The 16,294-nt window shown below is 62.2% G+C and overlaps 1 protein-coding gene across 1 annotated transcript; it reads left to right on the forward strand.

Moving 5' to 3' along the window:
* Positions 1–1,628: 1,628 nt before the first annotated feature.
* Positions 1,629–16,279, forward strand: DYNC2I2 (dynein 2 intermediate chain 2; the record flags this gene model as incomplete). The annotated part of the gene is given in 10 exon segments (XM_084238433.1): positions 1,629–1,762; positions 1,764–1,911; positions 11,054–11,302; positions 13,326–13,435; positions 13,873–14,030; positions 14,344–14,453; positions 14,886–15,053; positions 15,221–15,453; positions 15,699–15,856; positions 16,041–16,279. Coding segments are annotated over 10 exon segments (1,707 nt in total).
* Between the last annotated feature and the right edge of the window lie 15 nt (positions 16,280–16,294).

Genomic DNA, 16,294 nt, shown 5'->3' on the forward strand with positions numbered 1-16,294 from the left:
CTGACTCATAATGAGACTGGAGCTCATGTCTTAATTTTAGGGTTTCAGGAGCTTTATGATAGAAGAGTGGTGCTCCAGTTAACAGTGTGCCTTTAGGCGCCTACTGGCTCAGGTGGCTCTAAATAAGGAGCCCTCAAGTCCATCATTGCTCTTCTGATTGCTTGCCATGACTGAATGGCTTCTCTGTTCCCAGTCAGGTCTTAGTTCCTTCTTGCAGGCACACCATTCCCTATTTGGTGACAATGTAACATTCCCCTTGAGGTTTGAAGCTCAGCTGAACTTGCAGCCATTCCTGCCATTGAGAAGATATCTCCATAGGACCTGGTGCAGTTCGGGTTCTCCTGGTCACGTTCCTACTTTGGTTGTATAAGGCTTTGGAACTGCTACAGGAAGATCCACCACCCAGCCTTTTGGGACTCATGTTCTAGGGCGCCCCAAGGGGCTCATGGGCTCCCAGCGGTGGTAACCAGGATCAATGGACTGCTGCTGCCTGCTTCTCTGGCTTCAGGGCCCAGAGAGTCCTTGCAGAACTCCAACACTGCAGGGTACCACCAGGGAAGTGGCAAATGGGTGGGAGGTGAGGGAGGTGCAGGTGCAGGAAGGAGGTGCTGCTCCCCCTGCCTCTTACCTTGGCGTTGTTCTCACCCTTTCACTGTGGGTCCACAGCACAGTTTTAGTTGGTGGGAACACATCTATGTCACTGAGTACGTGGCTTGCTAGTCCCTGGAATTGGAGTCATCCCAGGCCTTCTGAAGGGTTTTCTATAAGAATTCGGCCAGCTCATGGTCGTGACTTTGGTCATAGCTATGCGCTTCAGCCTTCTCAGTAAGTAGGGGTACATTTCTGCCCCCTTGTCTGCAACGATTTTTGATTCTCTGATTAAGCGAATTATTTTCAATTAACACGAAAAGATGTGGTCCGGTTCAGGTTTGCATGGAGATCTCTTAAATCACCATTCTATTAGGCCTCCCTGGTGGCGCAAGGGTTAAGATGCAACCTCTAAAGCAATCCGCAGCCACTGCAGCAGGAGTTCGATCCCCCGCCAGCCAGGGAGCAATTCACATGGCGCAGCAGACCTGACTCGCCCCCTGCTCCCCTCAGCAGTGTTTTCAGTCAACCTGCCTGTTCTGTTCCCCACTCTGTCTCTGGTGAATCTTCTCCCCGCTCCCCGCCCCGCCCCGCCCCGCTGGCCTCGGTCCCAGCTCTTGTATGCATAAATAAATAAATCTTTAAAAAAAAAAAAAATCCCCATTCTATTGAGGCAGACACTGAGACTCAGAGGGGGAGCACCTGGCTTCGAGGTGTCAGCTAACTGGAGCTCAGCGGTATTCGGCTTACCCGGCTGCTCAAACAGTGCTGCGCCCCACGGCTCCAGAACACTCCACCCAGCCCCGGCCGCAGTGTCCCGCCGTCGCCTCTGCGCCTGGCCTCTCGGCGCCATCTTTGAGCCTGGCAGAGGTGCCCAATTTCCGCACTACTTTCCCCTCTGGGAGTAGCCCTACGTGCCCCCAGCGTGTCCCTTTTGGAGATGGAGTCTTCAAAACTAGTCAAACTTATCGCACCAGCCGAAAATACACCATTAATCGCTTTCTCCGAGGCCTTGGGGAGGCGCTGTCACCAATTGAAAAATGGCGCCGATAGCCTCATCTTCCCAGTCTTCCGCTACGGAGGCGCGGGGGCGAAGGTCGCGTCCCAGTGCGCCGGCGCCAGGGGGCGGAGCCGTTTCCACGGCAACCCGCGCGCAGCCCAGGCAGCTCGGCCGGCGGGAAGCTCGGGAGCGGCGAGCTGGCGACAGGCGGGGCTGCGAGCGGCGCGGGGCCCGGGCGGCCGGGGCCGCTGCAGGACGAGACCCTGGGCGTGGCGTCTGTGCCCTCGCAGTGGAGGGGCGCCCAGGGCATCCGCGGGGAGACGGTGAGGGCGCGGGCCCGGCGCGGGCGGCGCGGGCGGGAGGCGAGGGGCCGCCGGGCCAGGCTCCGACGTCCCACCGTTTGTTTTTGTATTTTGATCCCCAGAAACGAACCCCTGGGATGCGCTCACCCCGGTTCCCCCAGTCTTTGAACAACAGCAACAAAGTTCTTTCTTTAAAGAACTACAGAGACCCCACGTTTTGAAGGATTTCGTGGGAGCTGCAGGTTGTGGGCATTTCCAGCCGACTTGGGTTTTGCGACCCGAGCAGATTGCGCGCCAGGACGCTTCGGTTTTCTAGTGGTTTCGTCAGAAGCACACAACGGGGGGCTTTGAGGAGAAGAGGGGCTGCGCCGCGGGGGTGGGTCCTCTGAGGGTTGGCTGCGCAGAGCGCTGGGGGCGCCACCCCGGGGGGGCCCTGCTCCCTCTCGGCGCGCGTGGGGGGCCGCGGGGCGCAGCCCTTGGCAGCCAGTGAAGCCGCAGGGTGTAGACGGCGAACAAGGGGCTGTGCGCCACAGAAAGTCAGGAATTAAGAAGGACCGGGCTGGGGAAGAGGGTGGTCATCATTGGGGGGGGGGGGGGCGTTTGAGCAAAGACTTGGGGAGCCTCAGCCAAGCGGATACAAACTGGGTCCAGGCCCAGCCGCTGTGGGTGCAGAGGCCAGGGGTGGTGGCAGGAGGTGAAGCAGTTGGGGAAGGGGAGCGTGGTCCCGGGTCAGGTTGAAGAGGCAGATCAAATAGGGCCTTAAAGGTCATTTTAACGATGTAAAGATGGTGCCTTATTTTCAGTGAAGAACAGGAGCATGAAGACGGGTGGGGGGCGTCGCTTGTTTCCCAGAAGAGAAAGCTGAGGCTCGGCTTGCACCTGCAGAGCCCAGGTCTCTCCCACCACACCAGCTTCAGGCCGCTTTGCAGTGACCCTAGAGAGAAGCGAAGGCAGTGGATATTTTAGTGAAATTTGCCCATCCAGTTGCAGAGAAAGGTATCCCTCGCAGCCACTGGCCTGAAGAGAAAAGACTTGAAATAACTCTTGTTTGCCGAGGATTTCCAGTTTCAGAGACTCCAGATTGGAAACCGCTGATCCAATCTGCCCTTTTTTCCCCTGAATGGTGAGGCTTGTTAATGTGCCTGTAGATCCAGCTTTCACCTGTCGGGCCCTAGGAACTGCTGCAATAATTGAGGTGCTTTCCTAGGTGAGGCGCACGGCGTGAAGCAGTCTTACCTGGCTTGCTGACGGAACTTCTTTCATAGTTACAAGACTATCGCAGGCACCTGAAGAAAGCAGCAAACGGCTTCTTCTAAAATAAGCTTTTTTTTTCCTCTTTAGAAAGGTTATACCTGTGACCAAAATTTAGAAGAATCTGGATTAGCAAAGAGAGCAGAAATAAAGATTGCCCCGCAATCTCATACCCCAGCCATGGTTTCTCCTGTCCCGTCTCTATTTTGTCCATTTCCCCCCACATTTTTCTTTACAAAAATGGCATTTTATGGATCCTCTTACTAAACCTTGCCCATCCTGACAGTTGACTTTTTTTTTTTTACAACTTCATTTAATCTAAACCAACCCCTGTGGATGGGTTTAAGGTTGTTTCCAGCTTTTTCCTATTATCAATAATATCACTGATGAGTGTTTAGCTAACTTTTTTTTTTTTTAAGATTTATTTATTTATTTATTCAATCACTGGGTACAGTCAGAAGCACGGGAGGGTGAGAGAATTCACCAGAGCAGGGAGCAGAGCAGAGAGAAGGACCAAAGTACACTACTGAGGGGAGCAGCGGGCGGCAGGAGAGGTCTGCGCGCCATGTGGGACCCTCCTCCGGTGGCCGGGGAGCAGCCGGGGATCGAACCAGCACTGCAGAGGCTGCGGGCAGCTTCGCAACCCAGCGCTCAACTGCTGTGCCACCTGGGAGGCCCATTAGCTAACTTTTTATTTGGCTTCTTAATTATTTTGTAAGTGCTTTGACTAATTCAAACCATGTAGTGAAGCAGTATTGGAATGTCCTTCCATGTTCCAGTGATGGATTTAAAAAAATATTTTTTAGTGTTAATGATCTTTGGTCTGACTCGACTTTTCTTGTCCAGAGGGACAAGAGTCTGGGATTTGGGTGGGAGACCTGGGTTGGCCTGGGGCCGGCACCTGCGGAGGGGATCTTGCAGGAATACTTTCTGTGGGGTCCAATGAGATTGCAGCTAGGAGAGCAAGTTTTAAAACTCAGTGTTCAGGGTCAGGGGGAGGGTGGGAGTCTCAGGAACCAGCCCCTGTGGAGGCCCAGGGCCTCTCCCTCCCTCCCTCCCACCCTGCTCAGGTCTGTGTCTCAAACAAGGCTGACCATTGCATGCTGGAGACTCTTGAGGGGTGTAGGTGCCTGAGTCTTAGCCCCCCATGATTCTGACTTAGCTGGTATGTGGGTGACCCGGGAATCTGGTTTTCTAAAAGCTCCGCAGGCCCTGGGAAGGCAGAGTAACACTGCAGAACCACCGCTTTCATCCATCCACATTCTTTACAAACAATGTACAACTCACCACCCGCAGTGCTGTCGAGGACATCCCCAGTGGGCAACCATTACCCCCTGGCTCCCGAACCCCTCCTGGGGGGCCTTCCCGCGCCTGGGCCGTCTCCTTGGGATCGTGAGCTCCTGGGGGGCAGGGGCAGCGCCTTGTGAGCTTTCGCATTTCAGAGGAACCAGGGAACACTTGTTGGGTGATTCTTGTGCGCCCTCACCCCATGGGCAAGCTTCAGCTGCGCGTCTCCCCGCCGGGGTGGGATCGGCCCTGCAGCTCCTGGCGCCCCCTGCTGGAGGCGTCTCCCGCCTGCGCCTTGATTCTTGCACTTGGTTTTTCTAGAATTTAAGCTGGTTCTTTTTTTTTTTTTTTTTTTTAAAGATTTATTTATTATTTATACAAGCACTGGGTACGTCAGAAGCGCGGGAGGGTGAGAGAATTCACCAGAGCCAGAGTGGGGAACAGAACAGGCAGACCGACGAAATACACTGCTGAGGAGAGCAGTGGGCGGCAGGAGAGGTCTGTGCACCATGTGGGACCCTCCTCTGGTGGCCGGGGAGCAGCCGGGGATCGAACCGGCGCCGCAGAGGCTGCGGGCAGCTTCGCAACGCAGCGCTCAACCACTGCGCCACCAGGGAGGCCCCTAAGCTGGTTCTTAACCTTTCTGGGTTTGATCTAGATTTCTTCTCAGGGCACATGGGAAGGGATTAAAAGAACTAAGACAACGCAAAAATGACCTTAGTAATTACAGTTCGGAAGGAGGGGTAGCCCAGCAGGCGCCTGCTTCGGGAAGTGCCCATGGTCACCCTCTTGGTTGACAGTCGCTCCACATCATCCTGTGAGGGGCCGTGGCCTTGATCATCTCCAAGGCAAGTTCAAGTGAGCCAGAGACTGGGCGTGGAGGCCCGTCTGTGCAGGGTTCAGTTACCCCTCGCTCTCGGAGGCCGCGCCGGAGGCCGCTCAGCTGTCCACGTTGCCTCCACTCACCTGCTCACCTCCACGCGATCTAGACAGTTCCGCTGCCGCGTCTGCTTCTTGGCGTCAACCTGAACTTGATACCTGGGTCAAACTGGCGGCGTCCATGCTCGGGGTTTGTGGTATGGGGTGGAGAGAGCCCTGAATCAGGTGGAGTCAGCCCGGCTCCTGGCACACCTGAGCCTTCAAGAGTGCGTGGGCGGGACTGAGGAGAGTGGAGGTGAAGGGAGCCTGAGGGAAGGGGATTCTGGGAGGAGCCACTGAGGTGGCCTGAAGGGAAGTGGCAGGGTGACCCCCGGCTGTCACGCCTACCCTCTGGGCAGCATCACCCTGGGGGCTCCCCTTTGATAGCGCTCCTCAGCCTCAGGAGGAGCCCTGTCCCACCTGCCCCAGGTGGAACCCAGGCCCCCAGAGTAGGGGGACAGTGGAAGGGGGTCATGCGAGGGTTGACTACACCAGGCCAGCGTGGTGGCGGGGAGGGAGGGGAGCTGACATTGAGGGCGAGGCCTGTATCTGGTGTTTGCAGCATCAGCGTCACCTGGGGGCTGGTTAACAATTCTCTGCCCCACCCCAAACTCACCAAACCTGAAACTGGTTGGAGGCAAAAAGGGGGCAGTCCGCAGTTTGTCTTCTAGCCTCCAGGTGATCCTGGGGCCCCTCACCAAGAACACTGGTCTAGGTAGTCTAGAATGTTCTCTCAGGTTCCCTTCCGCTCTGGGGTCAGGTGGCCAGCTGCTTGGGGGTGAGGTGAGAAGCTGTGAGCTCAGCACCTGCTGGTGGTTGTTGCGGCCCAGGGGAGTAGGGGTCCTCTTCCCAGACCTCACTTTCCTCTCTGTGGGTGCTCCGTTTCCTCAGGTGCAGGCCACCCCACCCGGCCCCACAAATTGCAACAGATCTTAGAAAGGAGCATGTCTCATGACGGGTCCTTGTGGTGACGTCGCCTCCCCACAGAGCGGTTGCGGGCGATTGGTGTGATTCGCTGCCCAGTCACAGACCCCCGGAGCGTGTTTCCATTAGGCCGGGGGCTCGGCTTGTGGCCGTGAACCCCTCGCCTCCCCCGGGTGGACACCGGCAGTGGCTCTCCCTGGCACGCGGCTTCTGAATGGCTGAGTCTCACACGCACCTTAGACCCTGGTGTCCACGAAGTAGGGAGAGCTGGTCCCCTGTCGCCTGGCCGTGGCCATCTATGGGCTGGTGGGCCCTGCCTGTCCCGGAGGGGCCGCTTCCTCCGTCATGACAGGTGTCCCTGAACTCGATGGGCCTCGAAGTCATTGTCCTTGAGAGCAGCCCAGACCCCTTACTTCCGGGCGAGGTCTGGGAGTTAGGCCGCCCCCTGGGGTTTCCTTCCATGTGGGAGTCTGCCTGCAGGTACCGGGGCAGCCCACACCAGCTCCTGCCCCCTCTTAGGATGCAGAGGCCTCTTCCGCGCCTCAGTGGAGGGACCGCTGGTCCTGAGAAACCCCCGGGGCCCCTGCACCTCCCGGCTCAGCTGTGGCCATGCCTCCCCTGACGCCTTCTCTGTGGCGCCGGTGGCTGGGCTCATCACCCAGTTTCTACGTTCAGTTCCGGGGTGCCTGGCTAACTTGGTGACGGTCAGTTCTGGGTCTCCCTGGGAGAACCCCCGTGGCCCAGCCCGGGTCAGCGCATGCTTCTCATCCGTCTCTGTGCTGGGGCCCAGCCTGTGGCTTGGGTAGGAGGTTTGCTGAGAAATGGGTGCCTGCGGCCGGGTCCCCGGAAGGTGTCTCCTCGCCTGTCTGAGCCCCTGCCACGGAGTCCGCCTCCCGCCAGCTCTGCTGTGGCCACTGAGGCTCAGACGCAGACCCGGAGCCGGGTGGGCTTGGGCTGGCAATGGGTCCTTTCCTCCTCTGGCTGCCCAGTGTGAGCCCCCGCCCCCCGCGGCCCCTCCGCCTCTGAGCTGTGGGGGGCCGGGCTGCACCCAGCGCCCTGCGCCTTCAGCACTGCCCAGGCCGGTTCTCGGGGCAGGCGCCCAGGGTGAACAGATACTGACGCTGGTTTCTTGGCAGTCCGCAGAAGGAAGTGCCCGTGCGGTGTCATTGGCTGCGCGTTGTTCTCTTCCCAGAAGTCTCCTTTGGCTTCTGCCCACTTGCCTGTGTCAGCAGGCCCTGCAGGGATGCCGAGGGGTGCAGACAGCTGTGCAGAACGTGCTCTGTGGACCTTTTTGCTGGGGTGATTTTTTTTTTTTCACTTTTTTTTGTTGTGTTAAAACAAAATTTACCATTTTGACCTTTCTATGTTTTCCTCCTTAACCATTGTCTCTGGACGGTTCGCTGCTGTCCAGTCTGCACGTGGTTGCGCAGCCGTCACCAGCTGCCCTCTGTTCCCAGAACTCTTCGCTTTGTCAGTCTGGAGCGCTGGCCCCACTGTGTCCTGACTGGCCCCCAGCCCTGGTCCCTGCCCTCCCGCCATTCCACGCTGACTCTGGACGACTCCAGGCCCCTCATGTAGGCGGGATCACAATGTTTGTCCTGTCACCGCCGTGTTTCACTGGTGTCCTCTCCCCTGGGCTCATCCGTGTCGTGTCATAGCAGGGGCAGAATTTCCTTTTTCAAGGCTGAATAATATTCCTCCCCATCGATGACCATGTTGTGCTCACCCATTGGGTGGTCGCTGGACACTTGGGTGGTGTCTGTCTTCGGCTCTTGCGCGTGATGCTGCTGTGAATATGGTCGCACAGTGTCTCTGAGACCCTGCTTTTGGGTCTTTGGGGTACAGACCCAGAAGTAGACTTGCTGGATCTGATGGAAGTTCTTTTTTTTTTCAAGATTTATTCATGGCGGCCTCCCCGGTGGCGCAGCGGTTGAGCGCTGGGTTGCGAAGCTGCCCGCAGCCTCTGCAATACCAGTTCGATCCCCGGCCTCCGGTGAGGGTCCCACATGGCGCGCAGACCTCTCCTGCCGCCCGCTGCTCCCCTCAGCAGTGTACTTCGGTCCTTCTGCCTGCTCTGCTCCCCGCTCTGGCTCTGGTGAATTCTCTCACCCTCCCGTGCTTCTGGCTGTGCCCAGTGCTTGTATAAATAAGTAAATCAATCTTTAAAAAAAAAAAGATTTATTCACACAGACAAGAACCGGGGTGCAGGCCAGATGCGCGGGGAGGTGAGAGGATTCACCAGAGACAGAGTGGGGAGCAGAACTGGCAGACTGATGAAAGACACTGCTGAGGGGAGCAGCGGGGAGACAGGAGCGGTCTGCGCACCAGGTGGGATTCTCGCCAGCCGGCCGGGATCGAACCCGCGCTGCAGAAGCTGTGGACAGTTTCACAGCGCTGCGCTCAACCGCCTGCGCCACCAGGGGAGGCCCATGGAAGTTCTGTCTTTAATTTGGGGGCCGCTCCATTCTCTTTTCCACGGTGGCTGCACTGCACTGTAGCATTCCCCCAGCAGTGCCCAGGGTTCGATTCTCCGTGTCCTCACCAGGGCTTGTTTTCTGCTCTTGGCCGCAGCCCCCTGATGGGGGTGGTTTCTCCCGTGGCTTGAGTCCCTCAGTGATCGGTGATGTTAAGCTTCTCTTCGTGTGTTTGTGATTTCACAGGAATTTTTATACTGAGACCATCGTGCCACATTCTCTGGGAAACGCTGCGTCGAGTTTGTCCGGTGGGATCGGGGCGGGATCTAGACGGCCGGGAGAAGATGCCTCAGGAGGGCCGTGTAGTGTCAGGGGCCGGGCTGCCGGGTTCAGGCTCTTGCTGTGCGACCGTGGGGGAGTTGTTTAACTTCTCTGTCCGCGGCGCCACCGCCGGCGTATAAAAACAGGATTTGATTGAGAGGGGGGCTGTGAGGTCAGGTGACCCTGTGAAGCTCTGGGGACAGAGCTAGCTGGTCCCGCGCCCGTCCTCGTGGCGTCTAGGAAGTCTGAGCCTCACCCGCGATGCCTGGATGTGAGACGTGTGTGCGCGCCCCGATCCTGAGCCGGCCGTTCCTTCCTCGGCGTGCGGCTCCCTCGTGGCCACCTCCAGGCCTGTGGCTTCCAAGTCCCATCTCGTCTGGCACTTTCCAGAGCCTTCTGACCGCTCTGGGGCGTTCCGACCCCTGCCTGTGGATGTCTGGGAGGCGTCTCCTGGAGGGGGGCCGGGCAGCACCCACAGACGCCTGTCACCCTGTCACCTGTTCTCAAAGCAGACAGCACAGGGGCTGCTGGGACACCTCCCGCCTGTCTGTGCTCCCAGCCCATCCCGTCCTTTCCACTCTCTGTCCTCAACATCTTGGAGCCCCCGGGTCCCCCACCTCTGCGACCACACCCTCTCTGCCCCGGTCACCCCCCCGCCTGGGCTGCCAGCCTCCTCCTCACACCCTGCTTTCTCCTGAGCAGCCAGAGGGGCCGTGCCGGGTTCAGGTCCTGACCCTGTTTGTGGGGTCCTGCGCTTACACCCAAGGAAACCTGCTGGAAACCTGCCCTCTTGGCGCTCAGACCCCTGGTGGCCCCCACGTGCCGCCTCCCTTCGGCCAGCATCGGAGCCCCACCCTGCGCCCCGCCCGGACACTCCTTCCCGCAGCGCTTGTCCTTGTCCTGCTCCGCTGCCTGCCGAGTGCTGCCCGGCCCCCCTCTCCCCCCCCTCGGCCTCCCTGGCCGCGCCCGTCTTGCCCTCAGTGCCACGAGCGCTGGCGCCGTGTGCATTTGATCATTTGATCAGTTCTTGTCGCCAACAGCCTCCTCCCGGGCGCGGGACTCTTTCACAGTTTCTGCTCCATCCGTTGCGCCCAGGCAGTGCCTGGCAAGTGGAGACAGAGGCCCGCTGGGAAGGCCCATGTCCATGAGAAACGGCGACTGGCAGCTCCTTCCCTGGCCGGAGCCGCAGCCCGCCTGGGGGCGAGGGTGGAGCGGCTGGCAGGGTGCGGAGCGGGCAGGTGGGGAGTAGCCTGCCTCCTGCCAACTTGCTCCCCATGCACACGCGTGCTGCCTGCGGTCACGCGGGGCCTTGGCAGGTACCCCGGCCCCCGAGAGGCACTGCCAGGGCAGGGAGAAGCCAGCGAGTGCTCTGCAGATCTCAGCTTCCCCGCGTGCCAGCTCTAAGATGACGTGCTTTTCAGCTGTTGGCATCTTCAGAACGGGCACTCCTGGCTCCCTTCCAATGTCAGGCTTGTTCTGGGTCATGTGGCGCCCTGAACCACTCACTGTGGTCTGGGGGTGGGCCAGCGCTCTGGCTGGCAAGCTGGGGGTCCCTGTGGTTCCTCCGTGGGCTAGGAGGGTGGAGGGGTCTTCGCACCCGGCAGACTGGGTTCCTCTTCCAGAGATGGACTAGTTCCTAGAGGAAGCGCCAGACTCTGGGCGCACGGAAGCAGCAGCTCCGCTGGCCTGAGCAGAAATGGCGCGGAAGGGGGTGCTCAGCCGGGGGGAGGGCGAGCCCGGGGTGGTGACCGGCGCGCGCAGCCCAGCGGGGACTGCTCTTGGGTTTTGAAATTGAAGAGTAATTGACATAGGCCGTTCGCTCCAGGTGAAAGGTCAACGGTGGCCTGCAGCGCCAGTGGCCGGCTGGAGAAACGACTCCCTTTCAGTGACTTTGACACTGGCGTTGCCGGCTGCGTTACAGGCCGTGCATTACTTCTCCTTGGCGCGTTTCGGAGAGTCGAGGGGCTCATGTACTTCCTGACCCCCAGCGTCAGTCTCCCCACCTTACCCACCAGTTGCGACTGCTCAGTGTCATTCTCCTCCCCCAGAAAAGCTGCCAGACCGCCAGCATCGCCACGGCCGAGGCGTCGGCCCAGACCCGGAAGCGTGCGGACGCCGAGGTGCAGACGCAGGCCCCGGCGCCGGCCGGCGTGCTGGCTGTGTCCCGGCACGAAGGCCCGCGGCTGGCAGCCTTTCTTCGCCGAGTGGAGCCCCTGGTTATTCGAGAGCTGAACAAGAACTGGCAGAGCCACGCCTTTGACGGCTTTGAGGTGAACTGGACGGAGCAGCAGCAGACGGTAGGGGAGCCACACGGGCGGGGTGGAGGGGGGGTGCGGGCTGGGCCGCTGTCTCCCTCCAAGGCCGCAGGTCCAGCCTCCCTCCATGCCTCGCCCTCCCCTTTTGCAGCCCCAGTCACAACAGTCCCCATAATGGCACCAGCGTTCACCCAGCTCTTACCTTTTGCCAGGTTCTGACCTGAGTTAGTTTTATAAATCACAGCGCCTTCCCTGCTGTCGTTGAAGGAGGTGCAGCCTTGACCTCCATTTGATACTTGAGACGGATACCAGGAGGTGAAGTAACTTTTCCAGAATCACAGTGAACTAGCAGCCAGTGGAGGCGAGATTTGAACCAGGGAAGCTCATTCTGGATCAGCTCCCTTCAGGCGCTAGGGAGTCTGGGCTTTCACTTACTCCTCAGGGCAACTGTAGGAGCTCCACTTGGTGGACGGGGATCAGAGAGGCTAAGTGACCCGGCCAGGGTCGCACAGCTGTGACAGGCCTGGTCTGCCTGGTTTCCCTGCTGTGCTCTGGGCCCCAGCACCTCCAGGGGTCTGGAGAAGACCCGGCCCTGAGTGCCGCCCAGTGAACCCCGAAGTGCCCCTGGGCACAGCCTCAGTGTCCCACGCGGGCGCCTCTGCGTGAAGGGCCACCCACCCCGCCACGCCAGCCTCCATGTTCCTGGTCAAACTTACGGTAATGCGATGTTTTCGTCCTTTCGCCACTGAGTTAAGTGTGTTTCCAGTGGGCGTGAGCTCAGCCCGTCCTCCTGCTTCCCCGCGCCGTGCTGGTGGCCGCCCTGTGCCCACCAAATCGCTGGCAGGCCTTGGAGAGTTGGTTGGTTTGAGAGAAATCCTCAGAATCGCTCTGAAAAAGTCGGCAGGGCCCCGCGGCCGCCCCGAGCGCTGGTGTCTTGCGCAGCCTCCGCAGGAGGAACCCAGGGGGTGTCTGCCCTCCGCCTGCTCTGGCCTCTCCCGCTGCCGACGCCCCATTTCCCAGCCGCCTTCCAAGTGCCGGCCTCCGCCCCTTTACAGGATGTTCTGGTCACGGAAGCAGCCACGTTCCCCACAAGAGGCCCAGTCTTTATGGAACGCCCGGCGGGGGGCAGGCCGCGCAGCCTTGGCCTGTCCCGTGCGGGAGCGACATGCGGTGCCTGTCGCCGCCTCGTCAGGGAGAACTTCCCAAGGACGGGGACGGCGCCGTGCGGCCCGCTGTCCCCTCGTCCTCCGTCTCCTGCGAGGGCCCTCCCAGCGGCTGCAGGTGCAGACGCCTCCGCCTCAGGCCCAGGCACGGAATCCCAGGCATCCGCTTCACCTCTAGAGCCCGCCGGCCTGTGCAGTGCCCGGGGTGGGGGGTGGGGGGGTGGTGTGTGTGTGTGTGTGTGTGTGTGTGTGTGTGTGTGTGAGACTGAGGGTCTCACACACTGAGGGGGTGCGGCTATTGCCCCCCCACCCCCCATCTCTCCTGCCCTGGGGGAAGGCGCGCAGGACATCAGCCCTCCCGCCGCATGGTCTTTGTGCGGACTTTGTTGCTTTCCTGGGAGGTTTCTTGAGGGAAGCAGCGCAGAGCTCTCCCAGGAGCTGCGGCCCGTGTGCACTCGCCTTCCAGAGCGTCTGGCCTGGTCCTCCAGCGCCAGCCTCGGCCGCCTTCTCCCTCGGGCTTCGGGCTGCCGCGCGCTGAGACGCCGGGCGCTGGGGCTTCCACAGCCTTCTTTGCGCGTGAGGTGCCTCCCTGTGACCTTACGGGACCCCATCACCATTGCTAAGTGGGTCTCTGCGGCACCGAGTACAGGCCCTTTGCTGGGCCCGCCCTTCCCCGCCAAAGCCAGAGCCGTGGGAGGGTGTCCGGGGAAGGTGCCGAGGGCCGCCCCTCAGCACCTCTCCCTCCGGGTTTCTGGCCGCATCCTCTTTGGCACCTGACCCCCCGAGTGAGCAGTGGACACGAGCCACTCAGGGCCCAGGCCCAGGCCCGTGTGGCTTTGGTCGCCATGGGGCGCCCTGCTGGGCGGATCGGGCCTCAAGGTTGGTGTCTTCGTCGCTTGCAGGTGACCTGCCTGCACACCCTGGGCTACCCCCCGGCCCAGGCGCGGGGGCTGCACGTGACCAGCGTGTCCTGGAACACCACCGGCTCCGTGGTGGCCTGCGCCTACGGCCGGTGCGTAGGGTGGGGTGTCGGGGCACGGGGAGCACCTCAGGCCCTCACCTGCACCCGTCTCTCTCGCGCCTGGCGAAGAGCTGGCCGTCCCGGGGCTGTCTGCTCGGGGCTGCCCGGCAGCGCTGGCCCTGGCTGGCGGGGAGGGAGGGCTTCTGGCCCCGAGGGCGCCTGCTGCCTGCCAGCCGGCCGCCTTCCCTGCTCGCCCCACGCCCACTGACAGCCACCCCACCCCTTCTCCATGAGCTGCTCCCCGACTTAGCCAAGTGGGCCCCCCCTGCCATGTCACGGGCCCATCCTTGGTTCCTGGGTTCCCTTTTCTTGGGGTGCCCTGGACGAGCTTGTGCTGGTTGGGCCTGTGTGTGTGGTGGGCCGGGGTGGGTGGGGTGACAGGCTGGGAGCCAGGAGGGCGGCGGGGCCAGCGCGGTGCGTCCCCGCAGGCTGGATGACGGGGACTGGAGCACCCTGAAGGCCTTCGTGTGCGCCTGGAACCTGGACCGGCGCGGCCTGAACCCCCGGCAGCCCTCGGTGGTGGTGGAGGTGCCCAGCGCCGTCATGTGCCTGGCCTTCCACCCCACACAGCCGTCCCACATCGCAGGTCAGTGGCTCTCCACTGGGCCCTCAGCCCCCAGGCCGGGATGTAGGAGGGGCCGGGAGGGGCGTGGAGCTGCAGCCAGGAGGGAGCAGCACTGGGCGGGCCGGGCCTGAGGGTAGGGGCTGCGCCTGCTGGGCTGTGGGCGCGGGGTCATGCAGAAGGAGGCCAGTGCTGGGCCCCACAAGTAGACTGCGGGGTGGGGCCGCAGGGCCGCGCCTCCTGGGGCGGTTTTCCGGGTGGGCGGCGGGGCAGGTGCTTGGCCAGGAGCCGGCTGCAGGGCGCAGTCTGCTCCTGCTCAGCCCCTTCGCTGCCGCAGGGGGCCTGTACAGCGGCGAGGTGCTGGTGTGGGACACCGGCCGCCCCGAGGACCCGCTGCTCTGGCGCACGGGCCTGACCGACGACACCCACACGGACCCCGTGTACCAGGTCAGAGCCTCCTCAGGTCCCGCCGGCACGGGCCCGCCCCTGGGGCAGGGCGGGAGGGAAGGCAGCCGCCTGGCTTGGCCCTGGGGGAGGGCGACGTCACTGGGGTGGGGGCTTGGCCCTGCGGGAGGGCCACGGCACCGGGGAGCTGGCGGCTGCTGTGCATTCGAGAGCTCTCGGCGCGCGTGTCACCGCAGGCCCAGGCCACCCCCAGCCTCCTGCGGGCTGCAGCGAGGGGCTCTGCGTCCCGGCTTCTGCTGGGGGAGGGCCCTGGGGACCCTCCGGTCATGCCCCTGAGGATGAGGCTGGCTGCCAGGCCTCCCCCAGCATTGTCCCTTATTTCCTGGAAGAGAAGGGGGGGTGGAACGTGACACCTGGTCCTGTTCGGAGGTGGGGGCAGGACGCCCTTTCCAGCCTTGGCCCTGACCTTCCCAGGTGCTGTGGCTGGCAGAGCCCCGGCACAGCCACCGTTTCCAGCTGCTGAGCGTGGCCACCGACGGCAAGGTGCTGCTCTGGCAGGGGGCCGGGGCCGGCCAGCTGCAGCTCACGGAGGGGTTCGCCCTGGTGGTGCAGCAGCTCCCGCGGAACACCAAGCTCAAGAAGGTGCGCGGGACTGAGGCCGCGGCCCTGGCCGGCGGGACGTCCCCGAGGAGGCCAGCCTGGGGGTGGAAGGGCAGGGCCGCCTGGGGGCCAGCTGAGCTGGGCCCGCGGCGTGACCTCTTCGGGCCCAGCGTGCACCAGAGCCTGTGACCGCCCCTGTGACTCTGCAGCCTCACCGCGGGGAGACCCAGGTGGGCGCCACGGCAGTGGCCTTCTCCAGCTTCGACCCCAGCCTCTTTGTCGTGGGCACGGAAGGCGGCTTCCCGCTCAAGTGTTCCCTGGCAGTGGAGGAGGCCGCCCTCACCCGGATGCCCAGCTCTGTGCCCCTGAGGGCCCCTGCGCAGTTCACCTTCTCTCCCCACGGCGGGCCCGTCTACTCTGTGAGCTGCTCCCCCTTCCACAGGTAGGGAAGGCCCCGGCCTGGGGCGGTGCCGCCGTCAGCCCCGGGGTCACAGGCACGGGTGGGGGTGGTGGTGAGGGCCACACCAGGGAGCTGCCCAGGTCACCCCACGTGAGCCCTGGTTTCCGGGGAACCGGGCGAGGACTGGCCCCAGGTTTGGGGGAGGCTTTTCAGGGAGGGGCCCGGCAGAGGCTCGGCCTGCCCCCACCCGGCACTCACCCCCTCCGGCTCTCTCTGCTCGCGTGTAGGAATCTCTTCCTGAGCGCAGGCACCGACGGCCACGTCCACCTGTACTCCATGCTGCAGGCCCAGCCCCTGACCTCCCTGCAGCTGTCCCATAAGTACCTGTTCGCCGTGCGCTGGTCCCCGGTGCGCCCGCTGGTGTTTGCTGCCGCTTCTGGGGCAGGTAGGGGATGGGTCCCGGGCGTGGGTCTGCGTAGGCGACGCGGGCCCAGCGCAATCCTGCAACCCCAGGTTGGGAGAGCTCACCTGGCCTCACCTGACTTCCTGCGGGGGCCTCCCTTTCTCCCAGGGGCAGGGGGCGCTCTGGAGAGGCTGAGGCGGGACCCCTCCTCTCTCTCTCCCTGAAGGGGACGTGCAGCTGTTTGACCTCCAGAAAAACTCCCAGAGGCCCACGGTTTCTATCCAGCAGACCCAGGATGAAAGCCCGGTTTACTGTCTGGAGTTTAACAGCCAGCAGACCCAGCTCCTGGCGGCGGGCGACGCCCAGGGCACGGTGAAGGTGTGGCAGCTGAGCTCCGAGTTCACCGAGCAGGGAGCCCGGGAGACCGAGGCCCTGGACCGGCTGGCGGCAGAGGTGGCCGCTTGAGGCGGGGGCGCCAGC

The sequence above is a fragment of the Talpa europaea genome, assembly GCF_964194135.1.
Source record: "Talpa europaea genome assembly, chromosome: 7".
Lineage (NCBI taxonomy): Eukaryota > Metazoa > Chordata > Mammalia > Eulipotyphla > Talpidae > Talpa > Talpa europaea.